This window comes from Talpa europaea (assembly GCF_964194135.1).
Source record: "Talpa europaea genome assembly, chromosome: 12".
Taxonomy (NCBI): Eukaryota; Metazoa; Chordata; class Mammalia; order Eulipotyphla; family Talpidae; genus Talpa; species Talpa europaea.
In genome coordinates this window covers 24,336,259-24,350,776 of record NC_140079.1, presented here as the reverse complement: position 1 = coordinate 24,350,776, position 14,518 = coordinate 24,336,259, and the positions used below count along the sequence as shown (strand labels likewise).

General features: G+C 52.9%; 1 protein-coding gene across 1 annotated transcript; it reads left to right on the top strand.

Moving 5' to 3' along the window:
• Nucleotides 1-511: 511 nt before the first annotated feature.
• On the top strand, nt 512-13,878 carry ROBO4 (roundabout guidance receptor 4; the record flags this gene model as incomplete). The annotated part of the gene is made up of 17 exons (XM_084249928.1): nt 512-581; nt 1,039-1,368; nt 1,641-1,798; nt 1,982-2,102; nt 2,373-2,500; nt 2,586-2,814; nt 3,049-3,161; nt 3,811-3,979; nt 4,126-4,311; nt 4,424-4,466; nt 6,632-6,768; nt 6,876-7,139; nt 10,976-11,083; nt 11,268-11,421; nt 11,582-11,827; nt 11,972-12,330; nt 13,634-13,878. 17 exons carry the CDS (start codon nt 512-514, stop codon nt 13,876-13,878), a joined length of 3,060 nt encoding a protein of 1,019 aa, XP_084106054.1.
• Nucleotides 13,879-14,518: the final 640 nt, after the last annotated feature.

Genomic DNA, 14,518 nt, shown 5'->3' with positions numbered 1-14,518 from the left:
TTCCTTCCTATCCACTAGCCCAGCCCCCAGCCCCACCTCTCCCTGGGCAGTGACATTCCACACCTGCTGCCCCCCACTTAGCTTCCTTAACCTTTCATTGCTGTACCCTGAGATTCCTCCTCTGCATTTCCACTTTGGCAGAGGGTTGCCTGGCAGGAAAGGGACAAGGTTTGGGATTCAAGGCTTAAACAGGTTTAGTGTTCAAGTTCCAAGGCGGTGGTTGGAGTTCTGGTTGCTGTGAAGATGACCCAAACTAGATGCAAGGTAGACCCTTGAGCTGTGGTAGTGGCTGAAGGATCAAGGTCAGAGAGTTTCTCTCCTCTGGTCTCCTCCCAGTTCTCCAAGGCACGGAGGGCCAGGCAGGAAGCATCGGTTTCCTCAAAGCTGCTTCCCTCCTGGGGCAGAGTCTCGGTCACAAACAACCACCCCGCCCGGCCCCTCCTTCCCTCCGCTGTGAGCTCAGAACAGTGGGACACAGAGCTGGGGACAAGGACCGAGGCCTGGAGCAGACATGGGCTCTGGAGGAGCGGGCCTCCTTGGGGCCGGGTGGCCCCTGTCTCTCCTGCTTCTGCTGGACACGGGTGAGTAAGGCCCTCCCTTCAGCTAGTCCAGGCTCCCTTCATCCAGGGCATGGCCGAAGGGAGAAGGCTTTGCTTCTTTGCTTCCCTTTGGCAGTAGGAGTCCCATAGACAATGGTGGTGACGGTGATGACGGTGATGATGATGATGATGAGGGTGTGTGTGTGTGTGCGTGCGTGTGTGTGTGCGTGCGTGTGTGTGTGTGTGTGTGTGTGTGACAGAGACAGAGGGACAGACAGAGCGCTGCGGGCCCTTGCCTAGGTGCGGAGAATGCTGCCCCTCTCCCCTTCCAGCTAGTTCGTTATTGGGAGTTGATCTTCAGGCAAGAGAAGGCTGGGGAAGCCTGGGAAAGGAAGCCTCGGGTGAGGACACCTGGGATGAGATGCCTGAAGAATACAGGGATTTGGGAGCCCTGTCAGTTGTCAGACTGGACCGGGCTCTGCCTCTCTTTCCATCCCAGGAGGCATGGCTCAGGACTCCCCACCCCAGATCCTCGTCCACCCGCAGGACCAGCTGTTCCAGGGTCCTGGCCCGGCCAGGATGAACTGCAGAGCCTCGGGCCAGCCACCTCCCACCATCCGCTGGCTGCTGAATGGGCAGCCCCTGAGCATGGTGCCCCCGGACATACACCACCTGCTACCTGATGGAACCCTCCTGCTGCTGAGGCCCCCTGCCCAGGGACACGCCCATGACGGCCAGGCCCAATCCACAGACCTGGGTGTCTACACATGTGAGGCCAGCAACCCACTGGGCACGGCAGTCAGCAGAGGCGCCCGGCTCTCTGTGGCTGGTGAGGCCTGGGAAGGGGGCCGAGGGTGAGGCACATGTGGGGGTGAGATGTCTGAGGGGAGGGAGGTTTGAGGGACTATCTGGGAAGGGAGGAAGACTGCCTGGGTTGGGGTGGCCAGTCCCCAGTTGGGAGACCTGGGAGGTGGGCTCTGAGGAGCCAACACAGGCTGAGGAAAGGTAGGTAAAGCAGATTGGGGCATGAGGTAGGACAACCCGGGGGGCACCTCTGAGGAGGTGCTCTGCTCCCTGCCCACCCTCTGTCCTCCCCCACAGTCCTCCGGGAGGATTTTCAGAGCCAGCCTCGGGACACTGTGGCCACTGTGGGCGAGCAGGTGATCTTGGAGTGTGTGCCCCCCTGGGGCCACCCAGAGCCCACAGTCTCATGGTGGAAGGATGGGAAAGCCCTGGTCCTACAGCCAGGGCGGCACATGGTGAGTTTCGCTGCCCCTATCCTGTCCTGGGCTTAACTGGGCTCCCCTGAGGGGCCAACCCGGCCTCCAGTCCATGTCCCCTGCAGAATTTGAGAAGCAGAAGGCAATGAGGCCTTAAGCATCCCTTCCCAGTAAGAGCCCCTCCCCACGTGAGAGACTTCACGATGCGCCTGGCCCTGACAGATGACCAGGGACTCCCTGCGGATGGCAAGAGCAGAGAAGAGTGACGAGGGGACCTATATGTGTGTGGCCACCAACAGTGCAGGACAACGGGAGAGCCGGGCAGCCAGGGTGTCTGTCCAGGGTAAGGGGAGGTGTACAGTCAAGGCCAAGGTGGGGGTCTGGTTTGGGCTGGGGGTAGGGTCTATGGGGTTTAAGCTGGGATCAGGGGCAGAGTGGTGGGAACCCCATTTGGGGGAGGTTCCCCCATCCTAGACTAGAAAGGAGTGCTCCAGACCTGGGAGATGTGGGAGCTTGGCTCTTCCATGGTGGGAGTTCCACTTCCTCACCCTGTGAAGTTCAGTTCCTACACTCTGGCCTGTAGGCCCCAGCCAAGCCCTCTGCTCCCCAATAGAACCTCAGGACTACAAGGAGCCTCTAGAGCTTCTAGCTGTGCGCATTCACCTGGAAAACGTGACCCTCCTGAACCCAGACCCCACAAAGGGCACCAAGCCCGGGCCTGCTGTGTGGCTCAGCTGGAAGGTAAGGCCTGGGACGCAGGGGTAGGAGCAGGTCCAGAGTCAAGTGAAGGCTGGTCCTGAGTTCCCTGCCCCCTCGCCTTTCCCAGGTGAGCGGCCCGGCTGCACCTGCTCAGTCCTACACAGCCCTGTTCAGGGCCCAGACTGCAGCAGGAGACCAGGGAGGCCCATGGGCAGAGGCCCTGCTGGCTGGTTGGCAGAGCGCAGAACTTGGGGGTCTCCGCTGGGGCCAAGACTACGAGTTCAAAGTGAGACCATCCTCTGGCCGCGCTCGAGGCCCTGACAGCAATGTGCTGCTCCTGAGGCTGCCTGAACAAGGTCAGCAGTAGATGCCCCAGGGACCTGACAGCTTTCCCTCTGGATCGCCTCTGGGGACTCCTAGACTATCCCAGGCCAGTCTTGGGAATACTGGATCTAGCTCCTGGATACCCTTCTGCACTCCGAGGAGCTCCTATTCTCATTAGTGTGGCCTCTGACCCTGGGTCCCCAATTTCAGCTCTTTTTCTTAGAGTTCCTTGGCACCCCTTATTGTCTCTCTCTTCCCCTCTCCAGTGCCCAGTGCTCCTCCCCAAGAGGTGACCCTAACACCCGGCAATGACAGTGTCCTTGTGAGCTGGGCCCCACCGCCTGCTGAAAACCACAATGGCATCATCCGTGGCTACCAGGTACTCCCACAACTGATACGCCCCTTCCTTGTGGAACAGGACATCCCTCCTCCCCTGCGTCCTTCATACCCTTGCCTTGGGCACTGAGAAACAAAGGGAACTTATGGTAGTTGAGCCGGACACTGCTAAGAACTTTCCCTACAGACCCTCACGTCATCTCACCATCCACCCTGGGTTATTATCCCCAATTTACAGTGACGGACGGTGAGGCTAAGGCCGCAGATGAAGGGAGTAAAATGGGCATAAACCGGACTGTCTGACTCTCTAAGGTGGTGTGTCAGTGTGGCTCCTGGACCAGCAACATCAGCTCCATCTGGGAACTTAGAAATGCATCTTCTTGGGTCCTTTCCCAGACTGGATGACTCAGCCACTCAGGGCTGTACCTAGCAACTCGGATTTTAACAGACCCTCCGAGTGACCCTAAAGCACACTGGAGCCCAAGAACCACTGGTTCATGCCTATTGTAGTTGATTACTTCTGCCCAATCTCAGGGAGAAGGGACTAGAAAGTGTGGGGAGAGTACACCCAGGTGAAGGCTGGGCAGGATGACCACATGCCCAGAGTCTGATGTGCAGGTCTGGGTTCAGCTGCTGGGGTGGTACCTGGGAAGGGGTGAGGGTGGGCGCTACTCACCTCTGCCTTGCCTCAGGTCTGGAGCCTGGGCAACACCTCCTTGCCCCCAGCCAACTGGACAGTAGTGGGCGACCAGACCCAGCTGGAGATCGTCACCCGAATGCCTGGTTCCTACTGCGTGCAAGTGGCTGCAGTCACTGGCGCTGGGGCTGGGGAGCCCAGCAGCCCTGTCTGCCTCTTTTTAGGTGAAGGCACTGTGCACCTGCCCCACCCACACCCCTTCAGCCTCATTCCTACCTTCTCCTCCCCCTCCTACCGCCAGCCCCTCCCCCTTATCTGCCTGACTCCTTGCTTTACCCGTCCCTCCCGCTGAGCTCCAAATCCCATATAGAGCAGGCCATGGAGCGAGCGGCCCGAGAACCCACTGATCATGGCCAATGGAACCTGGAGCACCTGAAGGCCATCTTGAAACGGCCAGAGGTCATTGCCAGCTGCGGTGTTGGGCTCTGGCTGCTATTGCTGGGCACTGCCGTGTGTGTCCACCGCCGGCGCCGAGCAGGAGTACACCTGGGCCCAGGTGAGAGGATGAGGTGGAGCCCCAAGTAGTCAGGTCTGCCCTGGGGCCAGTCAAATGCTATGGGCCTGGTGCTGGAGACTCTGGGTTTAGCCTTCCTTCTGTCCTCTTCCAGGCCTGTACAGGTACACCAGTGAGGATGCCATCCTAAAACACAGGTGAGGGGTGAGGGGAGGGGCCTGGGTGCAGGAGGGGCAGATGAGTCAAAGGACCATGGAGCTGGGACAGAGAATTGGGTGACGTTCTGGTCTCTTCCTACCAGGCAGTTTGGAATCCTAGTACCTGACTCTCTCCTGAACTCCAGGAGAGAATTAATTTCTCTTTCATTAATGTTCGTTCCTATCACACCACTTTACAGGTTTGTAAACTGAGACTGCTAAGGGTTCTTGTCTTGCTTTATGGATGTGACAGAAGGAGTTTAGAGAGAAAAACAATCAGATTCCAGCAAGGACTGTTTATTGGGGGGTCACACAACAGAGGAGGGGCAGGAATGGCCCCGAGCCATACTCTCAGCCTGACAGCAGTGGGGGAGAGGGAGTATTCCTGCTTTTGAAGCTTGCTCACGAGGGCAGGGTGGCAGGAAGACACCCTGGTCAGGGTTTTGTGATTTTCAAAACAAACAAGGACCAAGTTAATGCAACAGCATGAAGTCAAGGTGACAAACAAGGACCAGTTTCCAGGGGCCCTGTAACAAGCAAGATTTGTATTTTAATTGACTTTGCCCAGGGCTAGTAGCTAGTAAGCTGGCCTTTTGAACTCCTAATGCATGCTCTTATGTGTGAACTCTAATACTTACCTCTCTCTCCCACTGACTCGCTCTGCTAGGTGGAGAATAACTAGCACAACGGACCAGTCTGATTTTTAATATCTCTACCTGCACAATGTCTATGGAATTGTGCCTTTGCATTGAATCACCTACCTGAACAATTTCCTTCATGGCAGTCCACCCACAGTTCCAGCAGAGGGCGCTCTGCCCCCGCATCGTAGAGTCTTACTGGTCCTCAATAACAGGGCCAGCTTGCAGGTACATCTGCAAGTGTTTGGCTGCCAGAGTAAATCTGCTGTTATGAGACAAGATGCTGAGAAAGAAAACATCCTTTTTTCCTGCTTTCGGCTGAGTTTTACCATTTCATCTCTGCCCACCTCCTGCTCTTTATCCCATTACATTTCCTCTGGAAGGATTTACATCCTAGATGTGCACCTTTCAACAAGGTGATGAGGCACCGACTATGTGTCACACACATCCAGGCCTTGGGCTATCATTTTACTGTCAGCCTCTCAGCCCAGAGCCAGGTTCCAAGCTGGCTGGAGCTTCCGCATTGTTCTATGCTCACTGGCCTTTCTCTTCCAATTGCTCTGGATTTTTGTCTGCTCTATCCTGAATTTTCTCTGGCTCCTCTGGGATTTTATCCCCGTCCTTATGGGAGATTCCATTCTGATCATTTTGTTTATTCATTCCTTTAGAACAGTCTCTACCAAGAATTCTGTCTAGGCAGAGACAGCCATGCTGGTGTGTGAACGTGATCCTGTGGTGAGGGGCAGAAAGGTGAACAAGATACACAGAGGGAGGGTCTGAGGCAGAGAGACAGGCAAGGAAGATCTCACAGTGAGAAGGTAAAGGGCATAAAGAGCAGCAAGAAATGTCTGCTGTGTTCATAGAGCAACACACCACTTGGTCTGGCTGGGGCCTAGGGTATGAGGTGGGTCAGAGGTGAGGATAGGGTTAGTGAGCTGAAAGCTAGCCCAACGAGGGTCCTGTGAGTCATACTCAGCAGCCGGGCCCTGTCTTGGTAAATAGGGAAGCACTGAAGGTTTTAGGCAGAGAAGAGCTTTGATGTGATCCTGTTCTTGAAAAATCATTCAGGCAGCCAGACTAGAAGTAGAGTGAGCAAGATCCAAGGAGCAAGCTCCCACCCTGACAGCTGGATGATCTCACGTTTCCTCACGCCAGCACACAGCATCATCCTTACATGGAAAGCCTTCTGGTGGCCATTTTTCACAAGCAGTTCACCCAGGGCTGCACAGCTAGGTTGCAGTAGATGGGGATTCTCAATCCAGGGCTGCCTGGCTCCGCTTCTATGCCCTCTCTTTTGTCCTGGTACAACTAGCTGTCTCTCTTCACTGCCTGCTAGGGCTGGGCAGGTAGGACTTCCCCCAATTCCAAAATCAAAAAGGAGCAGTGAGTTTGGGACTCTGGATCACAGGTCTTAAGGAATCTGTGAAGGGCAGGAATATAGTGAGAACAAAACTGGAACAACCATCTCAACTCCTCTGCTATGAGCTGGAGTTTCTCACTTCACCCCATTTCTCCCCATTGTCCCAGGATGGATCACAGAGACTCCCCCTGGCTGGCAGACACTTGGCGGTCCACCTCTGGCTCTCCAGACCTGAGCAGCACCAGCAGCCTCAGCAGTCAGCTGGGAATGGTCCCTCGGGACCCACTAGACTGCCGTAGATCTTGTGAGTGTGCCCAGTGGGGGCCTGGGCAAAGGGGACGAGCAGGACTGTCCTGGCTGAGAATGGGCAGGACATGCTCACTGTAATTACTCCTATTATTTCTACCACAGTAATCTCCTGGGATCCCCGAAGCCCTGGTGTGCCCCTGCTTCCTGACACCAGCACTTTTTATGGCTCCCTCATTGCTGAGCTGCCTTCCACGCCCCCAGCCCGGCCAAGCCCCCAGGCCCCAGCTGTCAGGCGTCTCCCACCCCAGCTGGCCCGGCTCTCCAGCCCCTGGCCCAGTTCAGACAGCCTCTGCAGCCGCCGGGGACTCTCTTCTCCGCGCTTGTCCCTGGCGCCATCAGAGGCTTGGAAGGCCAAGAAGAAGCAGGGTAAGGATGGGCAGGCTACACAGAGCCTGAAGTGGGTGAGAGAGGGACTGGAGAGGGAATGTGGTGAGAATGTGACCCACTGGCCTGGAAACAGGGTGCAAGAAGCTGTTCCCATTGTCGCTCCAGTTCTCCCATCCTGTGGACACTGATCTCCACAGCACTCAGCTAGGAGGGTGCTGGCCTCAGCTTTTCTTCACACTATGCTCTTGTTTAGATTTGGCCACACCAGTAATGAGCAAACATTTAATAAGCACCACTGTATGCCAGACCAAGGGGCACAAGAGATAAAAGATACAGTATTTGCCCTCTAAGGGTTGCAAGTCTAATGAAAGCATATGACCAACAGACAAGTAATTCTAGAATCTGGTAGAATAAGCCCAATGCAGTGTGATGCCTCACACCCTAAGCCCAGACAGACCAAATGCCTGTCTTTCTTTATGAACAAAACAGGATATTTTTTTTGCCCTTCCCCTTCTTACCCTGGGTTATTGTGAAAACTTTCTTTACCTCTATACCCTCCCTTCCACATATCTTGTTCACATTTCTGCCCTTCCAACCCAGATTGCATTTCTGAGAATTTCTGCTAGACAGAGATTGTTCTAAAGAAAACCATCAGAATGGAATGGACTCAACTCCTTGTGTACTATATACAGGTGTGCCCAGAAGCAACTCCCCACTCACCTTCCAGAGAAGAATGAGTATTTCCTTCCCACCTGGATTTCTCTCCTGACTTCCAGTTTCCTCCTTTGGCTTTCTAGAGAGAAATTTTTAGTCTTTGTTTCTTTCAACTACGATATACTAGGTGCTTTGTTTATATGTAATTTTGCTTAATCTTCACAACATATTGGCCAGGAATTATTTCTCGAATTTTACAGGTAGGGAAGAGGATCAGAATTGGGTAACTTGTTCAGAATCAGTAAGCTTTCTGGAGTCAGTGAACTGCAGAACTTGAATTTGAAGCCAGAATGGTCTGCTTCAAAGGCTGTCTCTGTGTACTCCCTTGGGGAACCTCATTATCTCTTTCCTCCTATTTCTGAACATTGGCCTGCACTCTCTCTACTAACCTTCATGAACCTTCTACACTGATCAGTAAGACTTACAACTGTTCCACGGCCAATTCTTTTATTCTTAGTTGGCTATCATCCAACTTTTATTAAGACAAAGATGGATTCGGAGTAATTAAGAGCTTGTCCAATATCCAGAATTTTATGACTTTGAATATGAACAAAGCTGGCATTCTTTCCAGCTTTGCCTCAGAGCTCCTGCATTATAAATCCTCATTGGCAATGCAACACCAGCTAAAATGAGATTGCATAAGTCTCACTTAAAAACCAGCTTTACCATGGAGAACAAAACTGACTTCAATATAACGTGCAGTCCCTCTTAGAGCACTAGTATACTGGGGGAAAGTGAATAGTTTTCTACAGCTACTTCTTAAGATGCCAGTTTTGAGATGAGGCTTTTTAACCTCACTCAGAGGTTAGGTTCTTATATTACCCCATTTCTCCTCACCCTAGACCCACCCCATCACTGCCCCAGGATGGGTTGGCCAGCAACCCCCTCGCTCCGGACTAGTGGACGCTTGGCCCTCAGCCCACTTCTGGCTTCTAGAATCTCAGCAGCAGCAACAACAACAACAGCAAGTTCATGCTATGGTCTTGTCCACAGCCACTGCTGTCGCCTAATCCCAAAGACGACACTTCTTTGTCTTCTTCACCTGGCAGGCTGCCTCAGTGGCCCTTTTCCCTTGAGCTGCTTCTTACTTTTTCTTGTTTTTTGACCTTTCTTGGGTTTTTCCTACAAGCTGTGTTCTCATTCCTGTACTGTCTTGTCCCATATCTTAACCATTATAGCAGGTCCTCTGTCCTCACTTTGCAGATACATTGAATATCCTCATTTATCAATTCTTTCAAATGAATGTTCATTGCAGTTTAGTGAAATCTGACCTAACCTTGTTAGCACTTTTATTGTATCATTTAAATCAATAGCATAGAAACTAAAAATCCACATTATTTCAAGCATTCTCTCTTTCCTCCTATTTCTGAACATTGTTCTGCACTCTACCTGCTAATCTTCATGAACCTTCTATACTGATCAGTAAGGTTTACAAAAGGATAGGATAAGGCTTTTGGTTACCAGGGTCCTTTAGAAAAAAAATGAAACATGCTGGAATGGATATGGCCTCTCCCTTCAAGGGAAGGGAATGACTTTTTACCTTCCCTTTCCGCACACTCCAACCAACCCTCATGTGTCCCCATTTCTGAATTTAGTCAAGAAAGCAGGCACTAGGCAAGATGAAGCTAATGGTGGCAGATTTGGAGCACCTGAAATTGGCCTCCCAGACTCTGTAGGTCATAGGACAACTAAAGGAAATGAATAAAATCCTAACCAGCCAGGCAAGGTACAAAAGGAAACTTTGGTAAAGTCAGCCATTGTGTGGGTTTCTGTCCCAGCAGCTAAGAAGGTCTGGCCACTCGTGCATGGATCCCTAGGGCTCAGGTGGGTGAAAACAGCCTACATCTATTTTCTGCTCTGAACGCTACTAGCCTGGAGTCTTTGAGATGAGTTTGATTAGACAGCTCCGCCTCAATGGTCCTGCCTGATCTCTGGTCCACCAGGGGGAAACCCCTTTCCTAACTGGGCTTCTTTGTAATGCTAAACTGAAGGTCATTTTTTTTTTCCTTCTTTACTTGATGTTCTCCTGTTTCCCAGTCTTGGGAAAATGTCTTCCCTCATTACCATGTTCCTCTCTGGTTTCAATTTATATCCATTTGGGTTTTGGCCAAACTAAGAAGCTGCTCACAGCTCGTTGCACACAGCTGGGCCTGTTCCTTCAGTTACCCCAGCTTCTGTGTAGTCGGAGACCTCTCTATGCAGTAACCTGTGGACCAGATGAGAGCTGCCATCTTGCAGGGAATTCTTCTCACCTTGTGTTTATACCTCCTTTTCTAATCCATTCACTTATTCAACAAATACCACTGAGTATCTACAGGCAGGGCATGGCTTCCCTGGGTAATAGCAACACATCTTCTGATTCTAAAGTTCCTCTTCCTTCCAACTCTTTCTCCTGTCATACCTGGTGTGCTCTGGGTTACCTGGTTTTGTCTTCCCTGCTCAGCTCAACCGGACAGTCCAAACCATCTCCCCGAATGAGGGACACTCGGGTTTCTCAGTACAGGGCTATTCAGAACCATGTGAGATATTTTCAGTGTGAGAAATGAAAATAAACAGAGTCTCCAAATCGGATTGGGGTGAGATGGTGAGGTGAAGATTAGTGAAGCTCTTTAAGCCCCTGTCCATACCTCCCCTAGCTCCTGTCCAACCTCAGCAAACCACCCCCTCCACTCCCAAGTCCCTAGTCCTGCTTCTGGATCCCATGCCTCTCCAAAATAAAGAAGGTATATTTGTCTTCATGGGGCCAAATTCTGTGACAAGAGTAGCAAAGTGTGGAGTTAGAGATCAGAAAGGTTGAAATATACACGTAAAGGATAAGAAAGGTTTGCTGCTGTTGTTGTTTTTAGGTATCTATTTGGCACCAGGGACTTCTCAGTCTGTATTTAATTAACCAAACCATCCTTTTTGCAAAAGGAAGTTGAAGCTCAGAGAGGCTTTTGGATTTACCTGCAGTCACACAGCTAAAGTATGGCTGAAACCTCACTGCTCCTACCCTACAGCTGTTGAATGAAGGTGGAGAGGGATGAAGAGAAGTTCTTCCTCTTTTCTCTGGGTCAGGAGACCCTACAGCTTAATTGAATGACAGGCTGAAGACAGAGCCTGTGGATGGGTTCTGAAGGACCCACCCCGGCTTGTCCCCAACCACTGATTTTCTTTTGCAGAGCTGCACCAAGCCAACAGCTCCCCGCTGCTCCAGGCCAGTCACCCTATGGAGCTGCGGGCCTGGGAGTCCGGCCACAGAGGCTCCAAGAAATTTTCCCAAAGCCCAGGTGAGAAGAGTGTACTGAGATGGAGGAGAAACAGGATATAGGGCCACCCACCCCCCACAACTGGTTCTCCTGTCCCTGAGGAGGCTGGGTGTGTGGGTTGTGGGATCAGGTAGCTGCAGAGACTGGAGGGCAGACAGGCAGGCTGGGTCTAGGGCTCATGGGGCTCTGCCCTTCTCATGCTCAGACTGCCGTTCCCCGGGAGCTGTGCCCCGAGCTCTGGTTGCCTGGAGAGCCCTGGGACCACAGCTCCTCAACTCTTCAAATGAGCTGGTCACTCGCCCTTTCCCCCCGGCACCCCTCTCTCCTCGTGGAACCCCCACTCAGAGTCAACAGACCCAGTAAGAGTTATGGGGTCAGGAAGCAGGGCTGGGAGTGCGGGGTGGAGGGAGGTTGCGGAGAGAGGGAGGTTGCTGGGATTGGACAGAGGCTGGGGGAGGTGTGGACAGGGACTCAAAGACCTGCACTCACCATCCTGCTGTCACTATCTCACCCTAGCAGGTCCTCCGTGGAGCCCCACACTCCCTCCTCCCTCCCATTGGCAGCAGCCCCACTCCCCATTCTTATCCCCTCCAATCCCCCTAGTCCCTCCAGCCCCCAGGCCTCTTCCCTGTCTGGTCCCAGCCCATCTTCCAGTCGCCTGTCCAGCTCTTCGCTGTCATCTCTGGAGGAGGACCAGGACAGTGTGCTGACCCCTGAGGAGGTGGCCTTGTGCCTGGAGCTCAGTGAGGGGGAGGAGACCCCCAGGTGAGTAGCCAAAGAATTACTGAGAAGCGTGCTGCAGGGGTGTGCTAATATCTACCTGATTCCACCCCTCAACAGGAATGTTTCCACTGCTGTTCTCCCTGAGCCCTCTCAGCCATGGGATGGTCTCACATTTGTGTTTTCTAGAAACAGTGTCTCTCCTATGCCGAGGGCTCCTTCACCGCCCAGCACCTACGGGTATATCAGCGTACCAACAGCCTCAGAGCTGGCAGACATGGGCAGGGCCGGAGGAGGCGTGGGGTCCGAGGTGATGGGCTTGCTGTGCCCACCTCGGACCTGCCCCACCCCCACCCCCAGTGAGGGCTCCTTGGCCAATGGCTGGGGCTCCGCCTCTGAAGATAATGCCCCCAGCGCCAGAGCCAGCCTCGTCAGCTCCTCCGATGGCTCCTTCCTGGCTGATGCCCACTTCGCCCGTGCTCTAGCAGTGGCTGTGGACAGCTTCGGTTTGGGTCTGGAGCCCAGGGAGGCAGACTGCGTTTTCACAGGTATGTAAGAGCATCTTGTCTTACTCCGCATGCCCACCCCTTGATATGTGTACAGCTCCTAAAAGACTCCCCCCACCACACACACGCACGCACACACACACACACTTCTCCCCAACCATGAGGCAAGTCTTGCTAATCAATGTCTTCCTTGTCCTCATCCTTAAAACAGTTCATTTTTATGGGTTGTTTACTATGTCTCAGGCACTGTGACAAATTACACATGTTCAATGTTAATGAAAACTCAGTGAGGACTATTCTTTCTTTCCGAATGAGGAAATTGTCATTTAAATTGGTTTTTAAATTGCCCAAGATCACCCAAGAGAATGAGAACCAACTGTTTGATTCTAAAGCCAGGAGGCAGCCAGTTGTATGGTCTGACTCCCAACCTCCAGACACGGGTCTCCTGGGTCTCTGGCTCCTCAATTTATGTTAACCCAATGTGTCATAGTCCTCATGATGGGAAGCTGTTTTCTCTCTTACCAGCCCAGCTTTTTCCTCCATCCCATCTACTCCTCTATCTCCTCCATCTCTGGAGCAGCCCTATCTCCTGATCTCTCCAACCACTTGGAGCTTTCTTTTTTTTTTTTGCATAGAAGAACTGGGGTGTAGGCCAGAGCTATGGGGGGTGAGAGGATTCATCAGAGACAGAACAGGAGGATTTGCTGAAGTATACTGCTAAGGGGAGCAGTGCAAGACAGGAGAGGTCTGCTACGCCAAGTGGGTTAGTGCCTTGGTCAGGGATCAAACCGAGACCTGAGCGGTGATGGCGCTGAGACTTAACCCCTAGGCCACCAGAGAGCAACCCCCCAGCCCCATTGGAGCTTTCAAGTTCTTCCTCTTGCCTCTGTGGCTGGGGTTATGAACAAGCTCAGCCCTTCACAGCTAACAGAGTGGAACTGTCACCTTCAGGTTTGAGGTGGCTCAAAGCTCCCTGTGCCCCTTTGGTGTTCCCTACCCCAGATCCCCACCAGGCTGTGGCACATAGGAGAGTAAGGATAATCCACCACAGAAGTGCCCACAATTGAGGGAGAAGGATGCCCAGGGAGTGGGAGAGTTTGCCTAGAAGGCCAGAACTGGGCTGAGAGAAAATATTTCAAGCTTCTCTCTTTAAAGAATCAGTAGTCCATCTTGTTCTGAGGACTCGGCCTGCTGGGATATATGGCCACCAGGACCGAGGGGCTAGCTGGGACTGAGTTGTGTTTAGGGTTGGGTGTGCCTTAAACTGGCCCTAGGATTTCTGTCCTAAATTGGCCCTTGGGGGTAAAGGTCAACTCTCCACAGACATCTCTGCCCTACCCAACAGATGTCTCCTCACCTCCTTCCCCCCGGGAAGACCTCTTCCTGACCTCTGCCCTCTCCCTGCCCCTATGGGAGTGGAGGTCAGACTGGCAAGAGGACATGGAGAACCACCACACCCAGCATCTGGGTAGGGGTCGGCCTCCCTGGCCCCCCAACTCTCGGACCTCTTCCCAGAGAAGTCACCTCGGTCGTCCTGCACCCAAGGGCGGCAGTAAGTATTTGTCTGCTCAGCTGATGTGTCCGTCTTGAGCAGAGGGGAACTGGGGAGGAGCCAAGAGGGAGCCTGGGGTCTGGCAGGAGAGAAGAGGAGCAGGTGTGGATAACTCTACTCTTCTTCACCTCCTCCGACAGACTCCTCCTGAAGTGTGTTCCTGAGTCTGCCAAGAAGAGACTCAGAAAGACTCCCGTCAGTCACCAGCCTGGGTTGTGCAGTGTGGGTCTTGGCCTATGCTTCTCCTCAGTTGGGGTCCACTTTGGTCAGCCTCCAGGAGAGTTCTCCCCCCAGGATTGTGGAAACAAACGAGAGCAAAGCAGACCTGGATCCCTTGGAGAGCAGAAAGTCATCCCCACCTGACTGCCAGCTCGGTTTTCTCCTCTATTCCATCTACTCCCACAACCAGGTCTCCTCTATCTATGAAAAGCCCCATCTCCTGGTCTCCCCATCCACATGGACCTTGGGAAGTGCGGGAGCCGGAGGCCTTCCTGGAGAACAACAGTGACTTATGGTTGAGGGTTGCAAAGGGAGAAGCTTCCAGAACTTCCCTCTCACCCTTCTTTGGACCATTTCTATAATTCTCAACTCAACACTCTTTCCTTTAGACCATGTAAAGGAATGAAAAAGGAACACACTGAGCAGCAAGGCTGCCTCAGTACCAAGGCAAGGGGTTCA